This window comes from Phaenicophaeus curvirostris, chromosome 5, assembly GCF_032191515.1.
Source record: "Phaenicophaeus curvirostris isolate KB17595 chromosome 5, BPBGC_Pcur_1.0, whole genome shotgun sequence".
Classification (NCBI taxonomy): Eukaryota; Metazoa; Chordata; class Aves; order Cuculiformes; family Cuculidae; genus Phaenicophaeus; species Phaenicophaeus curvirostris.
In genome coordinates, this window is record NC_091396.1 from 9,929,661 (window position 1) to 9,950,098 (window position 20,438).

Genomic DNA, 20,438 nt, shown 5'->3' on the forward strand with positions numbered 1-20,438 from the left:
ATGGGTATAAAATAGAGAAGGGCAGATTTAGACTAGACATTAGGAAGAATTTCTTCACCATGAGAGTGGTGAGACACTGGAACAGGTTGCCAAGGGAAGTTGTGGCTGCCCCATCCCTGGAGGTGTTTAAGCCCAGGTTGGATGGGGCCTTGGGCAGCCTGATCTAGTGGGATATCCCTGCCCATGGCAGGGAGTTGGAACTAGATGATCTTTAAGGTCCCTTCTGACCCTAACTATTCTATGATTCTATAAAATCCATAGTCTGGATAGTCAAATCCAAACAACCTGCTGCTGCAGCAAAGAGATACGACTAGACTTTGTTCTTGACCTTCCCATGCATGTCTCAGACAATTTTTGGTAGATTTTCCTAATGCCCTTTTCTGTACCTTTCAACACTGCTATTTCATTAAGAGTGTTTCTTCTGATTTTCATGTAGCATTTAACAATTCTCTCTTCTTTCTCTATTTACTTCCTTGGTCCTTCTGTTCCTTGCCATTACTGTTTACTTTGTATATCCCAGGTCTGCTGCTGGTTTAGCTTTTGAATCTTTCTTATCATCCCATTCAACATCCTTATTCTTACTCCGTTGAGCCTTTAGACATCTCATTCACAACTGATCCTCATGAAAACTTCCTTGTTTATAAACCTTTTCTCCACCAATCCTTATTCAAAAATACCCGTTGGCCATGCTATACCCTGTCCTAACCTAACCAAACATCTGTGTTCCCTTCATACAATAATCTGAATCCAGTAAGATCACAACCTACCCAGCCTTTTGTTGTCTTTAAACATCAGGGATTACTGTAGTCTATTTGCTGGGCTGGCATGCTTGAGTTGTTCCTTGTGCATTGTCCCATTCAGGTTCAAGGCGTGCATGCCTTGGGCACCGTTTCATCCGTAGACTTTGAAATTCCTGTGAACCAAAGGTGATTTGTACTGTAATTTTGTACTGAAATCCTTCAAAATCTTCCTACATCTCATGTGTAGATGTTTGTAAATGATTGGACATTGGCCTTCTGTTCCCATATTGATTAGGGCACAATAAAAGAGAACAGCTTACTGAAAGTTGCTGATGCTAATCTGTGGTTTATTAATATTAACGTCCAGAGAGCAGTAGGAGTATTGGAAGCTCTATGCTTCCTGTCACTCTTCCTGGCAGAGTATATTTTAAAATTAGACATTTTATTTGCATCACGATAGGGACCATGTGAATATTTGATTTTTATGTTGTCCAAGCAGTTGCTAAGCCTTCTTCAGCACAGACTGAATAGCACAGCTCTGGTATTGACCTTTTTATCTATTCAAAGCTTACTGGGGCCAGCTTGTTCCTTTGACCTGTTGTAGGAAAACTGCTGCCAGTGCTACTTGTGTGATGGTTAATCAGACACATGACAGTTGTATTGAATTTGGCATTTTTAGGACTAAAGCAGGAAGAGCAAACCCCCTGCTCTACAGATTTCCTGCCATTGCATTCTCAAAAAATCTACATACCAAACTTGTGCCAAAATACTTGCTATGAAACCTTACTGCAATTAATTTTTGCAACTGGAATAATTGTATAAAGTAGAGACAGTACCCTAACACTGTCCTCAGCCACAAACTTGTCGCAGTAGACGTTTAGCAGAGTAAGAAGAGAAGCTTGATGAAAACCTGCCTAATGATGTAGCATAATTTCATGGATTAATTTGATCATTCTTTGATAATTATGTGTTGCATGATTGAGGTGGTCTTTCAGCTATTTCCAAAATACAGTTTGAACGTGCCTTCTTCCCGTCTGCTGTCCCTTCAGAATGAGGGAAGTGGAAAAGTTACAGATCTCAGTCCTTCTATCTTTATTGGTCCTTTGGTTTTTTTCACTTATCCGCAATTATATCTTGCAGTGTAAACAACCAATATCTCCTGGCATTAGCTGTCTGAACGTTCACTAGGCTGCGATCTCAGCTGTCAGCAAAAGCTCTTAGAAAAGACCAGGCAGAAGAGTGTCAGTTGTTAAAGATATTAATTCCTGAAAGCTGAAATGTGTCTCTACTGCACTAAGGAAATGGCAAGTCTCTTCTTCTGATGCTTCTGGATCCTTTTCCAGTAGATTTGTGGTGTCAACCTCAAGTACTAAGGGTACTGCATCAAAATTAAACTTCCTTAGGCAAATATGTTCATAGTATTAAAGTCTCTTTTAAGAAGTAATACTAAACAGTTTAGTATCAAATCAAATTAGCCTAGTTTCAGTGGCTGTATTTTGTTCTGTCACCCTTTGTGACGCTTTAACATTCAGGCTATTGTCACTTGAAATGAGATTTTTCTGGATTTGAAAACATCAAATAATTCATTCCAATAATACAATATACTAATTTTTTTTTTTTAATCTGTCCAACCTGAAATGGGTGAAGGTGGTTCAAGAGTTGAAGGGAAAATATATGCAAGGTACAGATATTAAAAGAAATATTGTAAAAGGGCAAATATGCTCTTTACTGTGTCGTGGCTGCTTGCTATGCAATAATAGCAAAATCAACAGAGGTCAGGTAGTGCCAGTGGGGAACTTGAGGACTGGTGGGAAGTAGCACAGGTGGAAGGATTTGAAATGTGACCTTTGCCCGTGTGGTTTGTTTCCTGTCATGCACTGGCCTAGCAAGTGAAGCAGGCTACCAACTCGGGAAGTGCGAGCATGGTTACGTCTTTCTTTTCTTGCTTCTCTTGAACACCCAGAGGAATTAAGTCTTTTTGTTCCTTGTGCAAGTGAGTGTCATGCAGGTTGCACCGACCTTATAAGCACAAATAAAACAATGCTTGACAAGTTTTACTTTCTGGTTTAATTTTTCATTTTGATTTTAGGAGTTGTTGGTTAATACACAGATGTTGAACATCAGTTCTTATTACAAGTTAGCTCAATGAATATGGCTATCAGGTAATATGAATTTGGGCTCACTAGTTTGATAAAAACTATACTCTCTCCTTTCATAGATTATTTCCATCTACTATACAAAACCAGGACTCAGAATAGCAAAATAAATATATCCTCCAACCATCTAGTACCATTCAGTCTTTTATGACTTTTCTTTGCAGTATAATTTATAATGCTTAGTTTTGAAATTCAAGAAGATTGTACTTGCTACAAGAAATGGTGACTAGCAGAATAGCTAAATACCCTGTGAAGATACAGTCCACAAATAGCAATGTGAAATTTTCTTGAGTCCTATGCAAAGTCATTCTTCCATCCTTTTTTTTGCTTTGGTGGTTGTTTGTTTGGTATTTTTCTTTTTTTTCCCCAAGTAATAGGTATAGTGTACATGTCAGAAATGATTTTGTCAGCCGAGTTTTTATTGTGAAGATTTTAGATTTAATATTTATGTCCTGTGAACATTCAAGCAAATAACAGAGAGATTTTTTGAGGAGAAATACAAGATAGCAGCATATAAAATTGTCCCTTAGAGCTTTTAGTTGTATTTTATATGATAGCCAAATCAGTCCTGAAGTCACTGAAGTCCCCTGTGGGCATGTGATGGTAGATCCGAGTATGATATGAAGGACAACCACAAGGGTTTGAAGCCAGAGTAAATAAGTAAGACAAGTTCAGAGTACTTTACTTTTGCTGTGTGATTTCTCTCAATTATATTTTCTGACAATATGAGTGAAATGTTGAAAAATAAAACTGAAGAAGGGTATTCTGGTGAATATGAATGCACTTATTTTTTTAGAAGTGAGCAGCTTTCATTATTTTTAATCTGATTATGCTATTAGAGAAAAGGCAGCCTTCTTGTGTAGGGATATAAGTGTTGAATTATGGCAACATTGATAAACTTCACATTAATACTACTGTTTTATTCAATGTCAATTATCGTCTGGTTGATTTGCTCAAACCTTTTTAACAACATATTTGAAAAACAAATAAATGAACAAACCAAACAAAATTAGAAGAGAAAATGCACTATCTGTGTTATCTCCTAAGAGAGACATCAGGAAAGAAATAGTTTCATGCAAGTTTTTACTATTACTGACCATTGTCAGTGATGGGTGATAAAATTAGGTTCTTGTGTAGATAGAGCTACTTCTTTGGTGAGACTGAGCACAGTTTCCTAGTTGAAGATTATTTTGAGGAGCATAACTGTCAAATACTCTACCAGTGTAAAAATTGCTGAGCTTCTAATGGCTGAAAGGTTGTAGAAGCTTTCAGAGGCATTTTAATTTGTTTTTAATAGGACCTTCCTAAATATTAGAAAGAAAAGTAAATGTTATTGGTAAATTTCTGGGAGTTTGCACATTTTCTGACCTTATTAGTACTTGACAGAAATGTAGGGTTGTTTTTTTTCTAAGATAACATAGAAGGAAATAAAATGAGAACATTCTAAATAATGCATTAGAATTACAAAAAACACTAGCATCAACAAAATTACAGTGGATGTAAATTTGTTTTTCACCTCACTTCATAGTGCTGAGGTAAATGGTACATTTAGGAAGTCTGTCTCTTGAAAAGACAACAAACCCAAAAAAGCAGATAAACTTAACATCCTATTAAGTATAATTGTTCTGATAGCTTTCTGGGATGAGCAATAACTCATAATAATTTAATGTAATCAGAAAAGTGTGGAATAGCTAAAGAAAATCATTTTGGTAGCTGGAAGGGCAAGAAAAGGTTAATTCATAGGTAACATAGAACAGAAAAAAAATCTTATCTGCAGTCCAGTAGTTCATGATTATTTCTCACTACCCAGGAAAAACTTAGGGTATCGTTACCAGCTCTGCCAAAATCTGTTTTATTAAAATGTAACTGTAATATTGTACTTAATGGTTTGAGTATACGCTTAAAAAATGTCATAGGAACAATTCTTACAGTTTCTCTTCCTTGCTTCTTTTGTCACATCATTACACCCACAGAGGCAATTTAAGAGAAGACTATTTCTCTTGATGCTAGGATTTGAGAAAAGGAGTAAGGAAGATAATCTAAAGATATTTCTATGGAAGAAAGGAGGGGGAACCACCCAACAAACTCTACTTATGATATGACTAGGAGCATTCCCAGGACTGCTCTGAATTTTTATACTTTATGACATTTCCGGTTTGTTAATATCCCAAGTGCAGTTTATGCATCTTCGGTAGAGCATTGTTTGGTGGAGCATCCAGCAATTGGAACTGTGCTGGAAAAAGACCTTCCTATTCCAGAGAAGTCTTTTAGTGCAGGTCTGACTCTCCTCGTGCTCAGATGTAGTCTCACCAGACTGAGACAGGAGTGAAATTCTGCCTTGCTTGTATCTAACTTGCAACATTCCAAAGTGGTATTGCCAAAATAGATATTAGAGACGCTACCAGATAGTCCTTGATTTTGCTGAGAGAACTACAAAACATAAATAGGAGTTGTTTGATTTTTTTTTCTAAAGCAGGTTCTGCTAGGTGTATATATATATGCCTGAAACACACAATTTTACTCCTCAGTTTGGTGATGAAGATGTAACACAATTCCAGAAGCATCTCTTTAAATATAAAGGGAAACAAACCAATTTTTGGAGCGATATTTGTTTCCTCCTTCATTTTTGTTCCATGTTATGCTGAGAGTAAAAGGGAGAAACAAGTCAACTACAGATCCACTTTAATCTGTTAACATGTAGAGGAAAGCAGTCGGATATCCTCTTCCCATAAATTACAGACAACACTGAATGTTGTTAAGTGTTGGGAAGGATTTATACAGACTAGGCAGATATGTACCTTATGTAAATTCTTAAAAGCTTTCTTAACTCCCTGCAAAACTTAGCCATTGTAATTGTAAGCTGTTTTTGTAAGCCTCAGAACTGAAGGAAAGAATCTTTAGTCCAAATTAGAATTTTTATAGAGGAATAAATATTATGTCAAAGACATAATTAATAAGGGAACAAAAGGTAGTGAAAAAAATTAAGCAAGTATATTGATCAGGTGCTTTAGCCTGTCTTCAGTCTAGAAGCTGATTATTAAAACAATGAATATTTTAAAATTAATTTAATATTTTTTTCTGTCTGAGTATTTGTAAAGTTGTGTGCCTGCTTTTCATGTTTATACAGCCATCCAATATACCAGTTCTGTTCCACTGGGAATCAGTAATGAAACTCCCATTTAGATTATTGGTTTCCTATATCATTTTGAACACAGCTGAAGAGACAAAGACTCAGAAAGCTGTGAAGCTTTTGTTGTTAGAAAAGGAACTGGTCCCTTGACATTTCACAGTGACGATCTAACTGCTGCAAAAAAAGTACTATAAGTACATGTCAGGCTTCAAACAGTTTTCTACATTTTGTTTCTAAAATAACTGCATCTGAAATTAAATACTTGCAATATCTTTGTTATCTGCAGATTTTGAAACTTCCTTTATCAAGGAGCTGATTTCTTGTTTGTTTGGATTTTCTAGGAGCGTGGGGGTTTTTTGCCTTTGGTTTTTTGTTTTTTTTCCTTTTTGAGTAAGCTTTGGAAAATCTTTTAAAATTATATTTAAAGCACAGAATCACAAAATAATAATTTAAGTTGGAAGTGACCTCTGGGAGCAGTGTAGTCCACCTGCCTAGTTGCAGTAGGTCTTGTTGTATCAAGTGGGTTGAGTAGGATCCTTGAGGATGTGTCTGATGAAGTTTTGACTATCTCCAGGAGTAGAGATTGCACAGTATATCTAGGCAGCCTGTTCCAGTACACTTGAACAATCCTTATGGTGAGAAAAGTTTTCCTGGTATCTGCCTGGCCTTTCTTGTGTCCTTGCGTGCCTGTTCCCCTGCGTCCTACCACCATGCGCTCCTGAGAAGCATCTGACTCTACTTTTTCTGTGTCTTTCCAATAGGTGGTGGAAGACAACAAGCAGTAATGTCCTTTCTTTGCATTTTCTCCTTTAGCATGAGTGAACCCAGTTCTCTCAGGCTCTCCTCAGACATCATGGGCTCTATTCCTCTAATCATCTTGATGATCCTTCACTGGACTTTGTCTAGTAATGCAATGTTTTTCTCTAACTGAGCAGCCTGAAACTGGCTATAGTACTCCAGATGTGGTCTCACAGATACCAAATGGAGGGGAATAAATTTCGTTCTTTGGCTGCTGTGCTTTTGGTGAAACAACCCAGGAGGCTTATGGCTGCCTTAGTTGCAATGGCATGACGCTGGCTTATGGTCAGCTTGTCCACCAGGACCACCTATATGTTTTCTTCAGAGGCGCTCTCTGGCTAGCTGGTACCCTGTACTGTACTGTTGTAAATGCATTTTTCCATCCCACGTGCAAGAGTGCTTTTGATTTTTCATGGGGTTCATGCCAACCCATTTCTCATGTCTATCAGGATCTGCCTGTCTATATAGTAGCTTTACCCTCTAGCATGTCACCTGTTTGCCTAATTTAGTACCATCTACAAACTTGTTGTGGTTGCATTCCACCTCCTTATGCAGGACATGAATGAAGATGCTGTTGGTCCTACTAGTTGCAGTCCTGGAAGGTGGCTGCTGGTAGCTTGGCAGTGTATCAGAAATTAAAGCATCTTGACAATATGTGAGTTGTCATGATGCATATAGATTTCCACTCAGGTTGCTCTCACTTAACATTTTATTAATCATCCTACATGACTGGTTTACAATTTTATGATACGGTGTTTGAAGAACCATGATTCCTGGTATATAAAAAATTACAAGTATTTCATTGATTCTGTGAGAAAGTATTGGTTCTCAGTTGTCTTTAACAGTGTCTTTGGTTTTTAATGTGAAGGCAGGAAAAACTAAGGTAGCAGGCCACTTTCACAGGCTTTTGGGCTCATGTGCTTGCTTGTAGTTTAGATGGTTTTGTTTGTTTTATTTTTTCATGTTGTTTCTTGTTAGATATTCTGAAAAAGGTTTCTCAGAAAGCTTCCATCCTGCTTCTCTCATACTTGGTCAGTCTTTTCTGGTGCCATTTAAATTGTCCTGACAGTTCTCACATTGATGAAAGATAGATTTAACTAATGGTAGGTTTCATGAACTTCCTGTTATTTGCTACGGGCTCATATTTATCTTTAGTGTAAAGACTCCCTTATAAAGATGAGGCCGAGGTGTTCCCCTTCACCAAATACTGGCAGATCATGCCCTTGCTTTTTTTTCTTCTGTGTTTCCCAGTGTTTTTTCACAGCTTTGGTTGATTACCTGTATTGTCCTTCACCGCATCTTTCTTTAGAATATAGCAGGCATATTAAAGATGAGAGCAAGCTCTAGTTTCTGCACCCTTTCCAGTTTGATCTAGCTTTAAGAGATTTACAAATCCCAGTTATTCTTCTGGGTGCTTTGTAATGTGAAATGAAGGATAGCTTCCTGCCTACTTTGGCTTTGTGTCTTGGCAAAGAAAGCACAGTGAAATTACTTTTTTTTTTTTTTTTATAATTTTATGGTGTGAGATATTGCCATAGAAATATTTACATCACTACAACAACATTTTGAAGCACAGAGTCTTATATTTTTTCTCACTTCAACTCGTATGATTGAGGAGTAACTCTACTGAGATCAAGATAATTATTTGTCTGTAAAGTTGAGGTAAGAAAAGAATCTGGCTCTTGCTATTTAGAGTTTTAAATATGAGTGATGGTACAAAATGTTGCTAGAAGAATGTGCGCCCTTACTGGTAAACAAAGAAGAGTGCCAGCCCCCAAATCTTGGTCTCCTCAGAAAACTCTCAATCCAAAGAATGTCTTTGAATTTAACCAAATTCTGCTGTCTTATACAAAAAAAGATAGAGTTTAGATATGAATTAAATTTTTATGATTAAAAAATGGTCAAAGAATCTAGTTAATTTTATTTTGGACTGGAAAGGATCACCTGTAACATTGGAACCTATTTTCCAATTGATTACTGATTTTGCGATATACCATATGATGGTTAAGATACCAATGTGCAAGAAGAACATGGGCTTGGTGATTTGGTGTCTTAAAATTCTTTGGTGCAAAATTAAATTTATCGTCTCTCAAATGAGAAGTTAAAATTCAACTAAATTTCAACTGTGCAATTCCAGCTGTAAAAAATAAAATTGCACAATAGGTCTGTTTTTCCCTGTATTGTTTCCAGATTCAACCTCTCTTCTTCCTCTCCCTCTACCCCCCTCCAACTCAGGCTTATAAACTTACATATTGTTTGAACTATAAGTCTTAATAAAATAGTCTAGATCTAAGTAATTTCAAAGTGGCTTGTCTTTTGGAACCTTTGATTTGCTTTTAGAGAATTTAGCATATGCTAGCTCTTTTTCTAACTTCTTTTTTACATAGTATTTGCACTGAATTGGTGTCATATATCAAGCATTTATGTCATCAAAATGCCATTTAATTTCTTACATACAGCTGCTTGCTTTCACTGTGTTATTTTTCTGGAATCAAATATAATTTTGGTATTTTAATATAAGATTTGATTAAAATACTGAATACTAAATTGACCATCATGCATTTAAAAAGCACAGATCCTCAGCCTATGTTATGATCACTTGTTGACGTTAATAACATTCCAACTTTCTGTAAAATGTAATGAAATTCAAATGCAAATTGCAATTAGAATATTCTGTCTGTAGTCCTGTATTGTGTATATGTATTGTCAGAAGAGGGAAATATGCTTTGGTCTTAGCAGTCCTATTCTGTTCTTTTACTAATTTATGATGCATTTTCTTCTTCCTTTAGGGAATAAATATATTTTAAACTTTTTTTTTCTCTGTATAGAGCCAGTATTGTGCAGAAGCGCATAATTTATTTTCAAGATGAGGGTTCTCTCACCAAAAAAATTTGTGAACAAGGTAAGGTAAAGTAAAACATGTTTATGATCTCCCTGTTGTGTCCTACTTATTTGTCCTAACTCATTACATCAAAGTCAAATTCTGAGGCTTTGAAAAGTTTCATCCAGGTTCAAATTTGGGATCTCCTATTTAATTATGTTCTTCCACATCACATATACTCTTCCTACAGTCTTCCTTACTTTACCATAGTTGTGATACTTGCACCTTTTTGCCTGGTCTTTGTGTGAAACCAGTGTCTTCAGGCCGCTTAATTTATTGAATCCTGGGCTATTTCATCCTTTCCTAAACTTAATTGCAGTTCCTTATTGCATCACACTGGAGAATTTGTATGCTTTGACTGTCCAGAAATTTCAAGCCTACTAGGTTTTGAGGTCAACTGAGATTACGAGAAAGAAACCCATTTTGAATCTGGAGCGAACTGAAATAGTTGTGCATTCTTATTTAAAAATGTATATTTAATTCATTGCACCCACTTATAAATAGGATCCAGGTATTTCAGAGTTCTGCTTTAGTTTAGTGGAGCCCAAACTAAAAATAGACAACAAAAAAACGCATTTAAATCATACTTATTTACTGGAGTACTTATGGCAACTATGCTGTTGTTACCATTGTCAATGTAATGCTGTTTTTCAGACTCAGCCTCAGAAGGTGTGACTGACAAACCAATTTTAGATTGTTGTGCCTGTGGAACTGCTAAATACAGGCTAACTTTCTATGGAAACTGGTCAGAAAAGACACATCCCAAAGATTTTCCACGTGAGTATCATTCTTTTACTATTACTGTACCATGAGGGAGTGTGAAGAGGGTTGGAGCTTGTATGAAACAACATTAGTTATTTACAGCTCAGCAGTGTAAATTATGTTGCATATCGACTACTGCTAATATTCAGTATTGAAAATCCATGGATCTTTCTGCTAAGGCTATACATTACAAATAAATATTATTGATTTGCCTGACATTTTGAACTGAGGTGTGTATGAGATCACATTTTCAAGATTTCTTTGTGCTAAAAAAATGTTAATTTTTAATTTTGTTTGGTTGGGGGGTTTTTGTGTTTTTTGATTTATTTTTTTTTTGTGAAAGCCTAGACAGGCTTGTAATAAAGAGCTAGGAAGTGAGAGTTTAAGAAAAAGGTAACAAAAGTTAAGCAACACACTGACATTTTGATTTTACAACCTTGCCAATCTAGCCAGAATGTTTTCTTTCAGAGTCTTTTGAAAGATTACAGTTAGTTGTTGATAAGTCCTGAACCTTGCTGTCCAAGGATGTTAACTAGATGCATACACCTTAGACTATTCTGTCTTCTTCATCTTTGTTGCTTGAAGAGACAGGTAAAATACACATTGTGAGCTTTGCCTGTCTGTGGTTTTAAATTTTCTGAGGTACAGTATCAGTTATTGCAATAGCCTGAGTAACTTTAAAAACCTAGAGTTACAAAAACCTGTATTATGTATTTGTGCTCTTATTACTGACTTCACAGTCTGTGGAAATAAAGGCTAGAAAGTGGTTTGAGAATGAGTCACATTTACTGGTCTTTGTTGTGTTGTTTGTGGTTGATGTTTATTATATAGACTTTATAAGCTGAAATATTTTTTATTATTATCACAGTGTCAGATCATCATCACGTAACTCGAATGTGGTTTGTCAGTCAGCTCATAGTTTTATGTTGAGTCTCTCATGCATTTTAAGTTGAATGTAACATTGTTCAAATATTATTTGTCAGCATAATACATGGAAGATAAAATGAGACAAAACCAGTAATTGCAGGAATGCTCTTTTAGGCTATTGGAGGATTTATATATCTGCTGACGCTGTATATGCATTATTTGGATGGATTCAGCTGGTGGTTAGAAATAGGTCATGAGAAAATGATTGAAAACTATAAAACTACTGTGACTTTTCTTTTAAATCCAAGTCAGTGAACACATGAAGAGTTCAGGTGCATGACTAAGAGTAAGCAAGTCTGCCACAGTAGAGGATTCTGTATCCTGCTATCTCTCCCTAGGTACAAGGGGTGAATTATATTAATGGTTTACTGTAAAAAACTGGAAAAATGAAAAGGTAACGATATAATACTAGCAGGACTAAGCCCAGTAATATCAACTGATAAGATTTTACATTGAAATTTCTGAAAGCTGAGAAAAAGATCTCATCCAGATGTGGTGTTAAAAATGAGAATTAGTTATCCTAACATTATCCTTTAAAATGTTGAAATTGTGCAGTAATTAAATTAAAATAAAATGCTATTCATCATGGACTGTGGTAAATCAGTAATTATTTGCCAAGCTATCACATAAAAAAATTCTACTCCGCTCTTGTATCATCAATATGGCTGAAATAGAAAGCAGATCATAAAACTTATATTTTGTGTCCTTTCTCTAATATATCATCTGACTTGCTTTAAATATCCCTAAATAATATGGAATGTTTTGCTTAACTTTTCTCCAAAGAGCTGCTTTTGCTAAATAAAGAGTTTTCTTTTGCTCTTATACAGAAATGTTTCTGGAAGGTATAGTGCAAAACTTTTAATTCTGGGAAACTATTTTGACGTTTTCACAGCTTCTATGCATTAGAAGGAATTTTACATCTATTATACCAATGAAAATAAAATACCTCAGTTTCTTTAAATTTAAAAGTATATTGTCTGTTTAGAAGTTATCAGATGCTTTTACTCTATAAAGCATTGTTGAGAATGAAATGATTGCAGCGCAGTCTTGTTCTGAGTGTGCCAGCCATGAAATGAACAGAGAAAGATGTACCAAAGCTGTAGAAAGGATTCAGAAACTAATTCTTAAAACAATTTTGCTTTCATGGACCTCAGGCAGACTGGTAAAATAAAATTTAAACTGATTTACAAACTAAGGCTCAAAGAAAGTGAGCATGCTTTTCAGGTAACACAGCTCATGATGACAGGACTGGTAGAAGCCGAGTATTTCATTTGTTATTAAATCTGGATGGGAACTATTTAATTTGCTATTAAATCTCAAGAGGAACTATTAAATTTTCTATCACATTTTGCCAGTCAGAAAGATTTGTGTTTACACCCTGCGGCTTAAAAGCATTTATTCTCTGTGGGAATCATGATAACAGAAATATATATACTCTCCATCATGATTTTATATGGCTCATCTATGAAATACGTCAGACGATACATTCTCACATTGTGGTGACACCTTGATCTTTACACAAAAATACACATGTAAATTTTTAAATTGAGAAACTACTCATACAAAAAGGAAGTGAGATAACACCATTGGAAAGCTGTCGATATTCTGTTTGCTCTTCTTACAGAATTGGATAGTGACACTGGACTGGTGATGTAGAATAGCTTTGGCCTTGTACTGCCCAGATTATTTCATGTAGAGAAGTTTCTTTGATGTTTAGAGGAAAAGGCTTAAGAAACTATACTGAATTGTCTCTTTGCTCCCATAAAAATGGGAGGTTCAAGGTGAGGAGTGAAACATTTGCAAATGCTGCAGAGATTTTGTAAAAGATTTAGGGCAAATAGTTTATTTGGGCAAGTAGATGGACCCAGTTGCTTTCTGCACAGAGCAAATATGTATAGGGAGAGTTGTTTGGTGAAAAAGGCTGGGCTCTGGTTGCGAAGACATCAGATGTTCTTGATCTGTTCAGTATAGGGAGTGTGGGAAGCTTTGGAGCATGTTGAACAATCCATTATCCATTTTACTAAAACCTTAAAAGTCACTCCTGGTTCCTCTGACACATTTTTCTTTTGAAAGGACTATGTTGAACCTTCTCCTTCAATAAGTTTCAGTGTCACTTACTATGAAAGGGAAAGCTGTTGTCTATGACATGTGAGGTAGTTAGACCTGTGTGCTAGGAAGAAAAAATGAGCGAAACTGGTGATCCCATTACTGGCCCTGAATGACAGTATCTCTCTGGTTTGACAAGGGGCTGATGTATATTTAAGGAATAATTACTAGATCTTAGATGATGAAACCATGTTCTGACACTGTAGTCTTTTCAGGTATTACCTGTGGGGGAGGAGTGTTATTTTATTATATTTTGGGGTTTTTTTTCTCTGTTTGGGTCTCAGTTACTGAATGACTTTCATGGTTTCTGAAAAAAGTCAAGGTTGCTACAGTCAGAACTCAGAAAGTGTATTTTGGTCCAAGTTTAGCACTAAGGAAACTATGGAGTCTCTATTTGCTGTGTTGCTAGGCCATCTCCCTCATCTATCTATTCTGCTTGCTATACTTTTCTAGCTTTTTTCCCCTACCACTGGAGTTCATTTTTTATTTCTAATCTATTTTCTATTCTCCTGCGATTAGGTTCCTGCATCTCAGTTTATCTATTCAATTTTCTACACTGTCTTTTTCAATTTCATTTTCCTACCTTTCACATCTTAAATTTGCATTCCTTTTGTTTACTTCTTTATTCATTTTTCATTCATTTATTCTAATTTTCAGCTGTTTTTACTGCTACTCTATACCTTTTGTATTGCAAAGAAAAATGTTAAATATTTTCTCACTCCATCATTCTGTCTCCTTCATCTTCCACAGTCTTTGCACTGTTACCAGACTGTCTGCTTATGTGAACAGTTAATTTTCTCACCCTCTTCCTTTAAGCTCGTATCTTTGCAGAATATATTTGGCACTTAAGTGAATTCATTTTTATTTCCAGAACTGTGGGACTTCTGTGACTCCTTATTTCTACTCAACACTCTTTTCAATTCCATCAGACTTCTCTAACATTTTCTCCTTAATCTTTTAATTTTGTTTCTTTTTCTATCCAACAAACAAGAAACAAGCATAACTCCACAACTCATTCACTGAGAAATTTGAGCAAGCAAACTCAGCTGAACACAGAAGCATGAAAATTAACTTCTTCATTCCCTCCCTAAATTAAATGGAACCCCTCCTATAAAAGTCAGGGTGAGAGTGCGGGAATGAGTTATGATACATGTATAACTTAAGTATGCAGATGCACCACATCTATACATCTTCTAAATACCTCCATGGACTGTGACTTAACCACTTCCCTGGGTAGCCTGTTCCAATGCTTGAGAACCCTTTGAGTGAAGAAATGTTTCCTGTTATCTAATCTAAACCTCCCCTCGTGCACTTTGAAGCTATCTTCTCTCATCCTGTAAATATTTCGCATGGAAAACTAAAATAAAATGATCTTTAAACTTCCTGGAGAAGTGAAGTCTTTGCTGAAGAAAGACTATACTAAGCCTATCTGTTTGTAGGAGTTGCTTGATCAGCTGGAATACAGTCTGGAATACTTTTCAGCCCATGTTATATCCAATAATTTTATGCTATATTTCTGTAGTTCACTATCTTGTTCTTATTACTGTGAAGATAGTGGCTTAGTGAGAACTGACAGCATGCAACACATGCTTGATACTGGTGAAAACTGGACACTTCAAACCTTTCACTTTAATAAAAGATTAGGAATTATGCTTTGCAGCTGTCTAGATGGCTGATTTGTAATTTCTTTTTTTTCCCCCTCGAAGGACGCACCAACCACTGGTCTGCGATCATTGGTGGTTCTCACTCAAAGAACTACATCCTTTGGGAGTACGGAGGATATGCTAGTGAAGGTGTTAAACAAGTTGCAGAGCTGGGGTCCCCAGTTAAGATGGAAGAAGAAATTCGACAGCAAGTAGGTGTAATTTGGTTCATACATTTTAAAAAGCTGCCTTATCCTGTGAGTTATTTGTCGTTGACAATGTCTGTAGATGTAATTTTGCTGGCTAATTTTCATTTAAGCAGGTTAAGAGATCTGCTTGTCTTTTTAGACTCATTGAACTCTGCCAAAAGCTGTTGTCTGTGAAAGGACAAGTAAGTTGTGGTATTCTGACCTTAGAAAATCTATATGCCATGCAAGGCATAAATCAGAGGTAGAAAAGTAAAATTAATCCTTCCAGACTTAATCATGAAGACACTAAGCATTTGCTAAAGGAATACCTTGAAGATGACAAGCAGTATGCTTTATTCTTTTCTGAAGTAGTGATTTTTAGTTTATAGTATATTTTAGTGTTCATATATATATAGATAGATGTATGTTTTTGGTTTTTGTTTTCCTGGCAAGCACCTTATTTGTAATTTTATGCAGATTCATCCAGATTAGAAATGCTCTTACAGGAGAGGGAGGTGATTTTTGTTGCTGAGCAGGAAAACTTTACACAACTGCATTAATAAAATGTGATGAATCAGGATTATGGTTTAAGGGCAAAAGAGCCTTTACAGTGTATCGTCTCACAGGGGATTGATTCAACTGAACAGAAATCAATCTTTCAAATATTTTATGGATTATTTTCATTTTATTACATCAAGGAACAAGGAACCAAATAAAATATCCCAGGACATGGTGATGGTTATTATTAGGACACCTACCTCTGTGAAATTTAAGGAGTCACTGGAAACTGAGCTCAGTTATAAGACATATGTGATATTACATATAATAAAGCTATATGTACAATTTTATGTAGATGTATGTGTGCATGTAAGTGCATATATAATAGGTAGTTATGATAGCTCTACATGGGAGAGAAAGCAGAAATTGCTCCCAACAGCTTATCACCCTGTACAGGCAAACAGGAGCAGAAGGGAAACTGCATTCAGTAAGAAAAGTTAAAGACTGATCTTGGTTACTGAAGTCACTGTCGGATTCTGCTTTCCTGACTTTCCCCCAAGACTGATAAAGTAATACAAGCGAGGAGACCTAGTCCGAGGCAGAATAGTCAGGTGGTGTAGCAGGGACACACTGCAGGGGAGAGCAAAATGAGAGCTAACGGCCTTTTTGTGCTCCTGCTTTGCTCTGCCAGCCTTTAGCATGTTGTGAGAGGCGTGACTTAATATTTAATTGTTATGCAATATTCTTATTGTATTTCTGGGACACTTTTTGCTTTATCAAAATGTACAGATATATTTTGAGAATGGAAAATAGTACTTTACACTTCAGTAATGTCTTTCCCTTCTAATCATTATTCAAGTATCATAAGCATGCTTTCCTCAATTATCTGTTTTCAGAGAAAATAATCTATTCCTTAATTTTGAACACATATAAGAAACCATCTCTATCTTCAATAGGTTCTGCTGCGTTTATGTGATCTTTCCTTTATTTGATACTTCTGAATATGAGGTCAGCAAAACTTAAAGCACTATTTAAGGTGATATTGTTGATTAATAACATTCACTTATGGTAACTGCTGCATGTTAAAAAGACAGTATTTTGACACCACCTAGATAACACTTAGCTTATCTACAGAATTACAGAGAGAGAGACAAGAAAATAATCAATTATATTTATATAGAGAGCATACAACAATCTCAAGGACTGTTTTGCCCACAAGTAAACTTGTACAGTAAAAGGCTTTACATACTAAATTTCATTTGCTGTTTAGTGATGCTGCAGTGTATATAGTCACGGTACAAGAACAGCTGGTGTGTTTGACAAGAAACTCACAAACCCAAGAAAAATAAAATAAAACCAGCTTATAATTCAATACATGAAACGGATGTATAAGGAATATGAATGGGAAAAAACAAGTTGAATGTCAGGGGCGAGATGTGATGGTGGGTATGTTATTCTCGTTTTCCTACAATAAGCCTTGGTGCACATGGGAATAAAAAGTAGGCCTTGATGCTAGATAACTTGCTTTTGCACCTTTACTTAGAAGTAGCTGGATTTTATCCTAGCAGTACTGTATAAACATAGAAGGATTACAGTTATAGCAATGTATTCTGTATACCACATGTAATTTATCATTTTTGCTGCTTGCTTGGGAAATCAAGATTTTCTCGTAGTATGTCCACATGAAATAAAGAAAATGTTCTTAATTATTTTCTTTGCTCTAAAAAAGAGAGAATTTCTTTGCACAGTCTTCACAAATACTTTATAAGTAAGGGTTTGGTGCATCTGAATTGTAGCTAAGCAAAGATTAGGTCTGGTCCAGAAGCAGCAGGGGCATGGGGAAGGTATGGGATGAAGTGCAAGTAGGGGTGCAGCTGTGAAAAGTCATACTGAGCACTGGTGGCAGAAGCAGTGCATTTGAAAGAAACATGGAAAAGAATGAAAATCATGACTCTTTCTTTCCAAATTCTGTATTCTTTTTCATTATGTGCCATGTATTTGCAGAAAGCAGATGTATTTATTTATAAACCAGACACAAATTAGAGGTGATTGTGACTTTTCACTAACTGGCTACAATTTCAGTGGGTGCTAAAATCGCACATGAAATTGAAGAATATCACAGTTCATTTCAGCGTCAGGGTGATCTGATCTTGTCAAACCTGCAGTAGTTCCCCTGATATTCCTAATTCAGTCTAATCCAAGCAATGAGCTAGTGTTGTAACTGATTATTACCTAGAACAATGCCATAATGTTTTTATCTACTTTACTTGACTTTCTGTTCTTTTTATCACGTGTTTAGGCTGTGCTAATATTTTTAGGAGATACTAAGGTGAAGTTCTACCACCGAGACAGAGTGCTTTTCCCTTTTTTTTATTTTTTTAAAATGAGCTTTCTCCCTTGCAACATCCCTGCCTGCCTTGAAAATTGGTAGCATTGTTTCCTACCCCACATTTGCTAATCTATCCCAGGATCCATATCCCCCTTTCCATCTTCCCAGCTTTCTGTTGTGGGATGATGGGAGGATGGAGTTGATTAAAATCACCCTCCCAAGCTGCTTTTGAGGTTTTTGAAAACAGAAGAAGGGCAATTTTTGTGCTTAATTCTGGTGCCTGCCTGGCCTAGAGCTCTGTGCAGCAGCCCAGGGCTGGGGCCACTTGCCTGCAGCGTGCTCACAGCGGATAATGCAGTTCTTACAAGGTTTGACTTGGGTTTGAAATCTGCTGTATGTCTTCTCTGTTTTGTGCGCAATTACTTAATGAGTACCTAGGACATGTTTATGTAACTGGCATCTGTGTCATTGACATTAGCTAAGGTTTTATTAAGAAAAAAAATCTAATTATTTTAATTAATTTTTATTTTAAAAAACCCATGTATGAAAAAAGAAAAAAGGGCCTTCTTTAAACAGACCTTTGTTAAAGAAATGTCCTAACAATTGTATGTCATTAGGTAAAGATTCTCAAGCATGAAAATTTCTGCTCCCCATTTGACAGACTGCTGATTCATCATCAGCTTTTCTTCTTGACTGAGCACCTTCGGATGCTCTGATTTGTGTTGTTACTGTAAAGAGCCATTGTGATATTTTTGCATGGGTGATCCTGGGTACTGTAAACTTGCTTTGTAGTTTGTTTATCTGGGAGAACTTAAAGAAACTAATCAGCCTTTTTGTTCAAGATTTCCTGGCAGCCTGGAAGGAAAGCCACAGCTCATAAGAGTTTTACTAAAACAATCTGTCAAGTGGTTGATGTGTTCAATAGGATAATTCATGCGTTATACTTCAGGGGTTATAAATGACCAAACAAAGGATGGAAAAGGAATTATGTGAGCAAAAGAATGTTCACTGACCTCGTGTATGTCTGAAATATATTCCCTCTCTCACTTTGTTTGCAGAAAGTCTGATTTGTCCAGAACCTGTTATTTGATAAACTGCTTGGGCAGAAACAAATGCAGAATATGAAAGGGGAATTCTGTGTCCAGGATGTGATTGCTCTGTTTAAACAAACAAACAAACAAGAGGGTTGAAACATGAATCAAAAATAATAAAGTGCAATGCTAAATATCATGTCTTAGGCAGATGAAAGAAGGTTAAAATAGAGACATAATCATACCTCTTTGATTTCAATGTTTCATACCTGAAAAGAGCTAATTTAGGTTTGCCTAATTGATTTAGGAGAAATACTAAGTCATTTTATCACCCTTTTTTTGAAACCAGGATAAATAATATTCTGTACCTTGGCACTATTTCCAGGAAATTCAGTTTGTGCTCACAGAAATGACGTTCTTACAGGTTTGGTTTAATGCTGTCTGAAATGTCAGTAAGTGGGATGACTTTTCCATTGTCTTCAGCGGCCACAGATTAGAGCTGATTATACCTCCAGACCTTTGAGAAGAGAAAGTTCTGCTTTCCAGTAAGATGTTAATAAATTTTTTGACACATGATAATTTATAAAGTGTGAAGACAATTTATAAATTGAAGATAAAACCTGAAATATCCAAAACTTTCTACAGAATAGAATATGTAGTTGTTATGAGTCTATCCAAATATTTATTTTTACAAAATATTTCTGGTTTGGATTTTTTTAAATATATCCATTTAATAAAAATTAAAGAAGGAAAGGGAGCCAAAGTTAAAGTAATTTCATTGTTGGATTGATCTTGATTGATTGATATTTTTGAGAAGTGTAATCTTCAGCATTTCACTTCAATAGTTACCATTTCTTTATCTCTTTTGTAGCACAGCACTATGTTCTTCTTTGCAGAAAAATGGGGTCATTATATTTTTCTGACTGAAGGTGGTAAATCACCTGAATTACAAAGAGGAATCTGCAGTATATTGATTACTTTTTGTTATAGTGCTAGGCAAATTATTATCATGTTTACTGAAACAGGCTCAAAAGTTTGCTTTTTGACTTATCTGTTACAGTGTGCTTATATAAGTTAAAATTAGCTAACCAGCTAGAACAGCTAAAAATTGTTCCTGAACATTTGAGCTCCAGAGACCATGAAACCCCTAACAATGTTTGAGAATAAGGGAACTTTGCACCTGAAAAAAGTGATTGCTGCAGAAGTAGTTAGTCTGTGCTAGATTGAAGTAGCTAAAAAAATTAGTGAG

At 35.8% G+C, this 20,438-nt stretch overlaps 1 protein-coding gene across 1 annotated transcript in view; it reads left to right on the plus strand.

Moving 5' to 3' along the window:
* The window catches only part of SPON1 (spondin 1), a 224,826-nt gene that overhangs the window by 83,829 nt on the left and 120,559 nt on the right, over positions 1 to 20,438 (plus strand). The window contains exons 4-6 of the mRNA XM_069857516.1: positions 9,653 to 9,726; positions 10,360 to 10,482; positions 15,207 to 15,355. Of these exons, the coding sequence (XP_069713617.1) occupies positions 9,653 to 9,726; positions 10,360 to 10,482; positions 15,207 to 15,355 (346 nt within the window). The remainder of the gene's footprint in view (positions 1 to 9,652; positions 9,727 to 10,359; positions 10,483 to 15,206; positions 15,356 to 20,438) is intronic.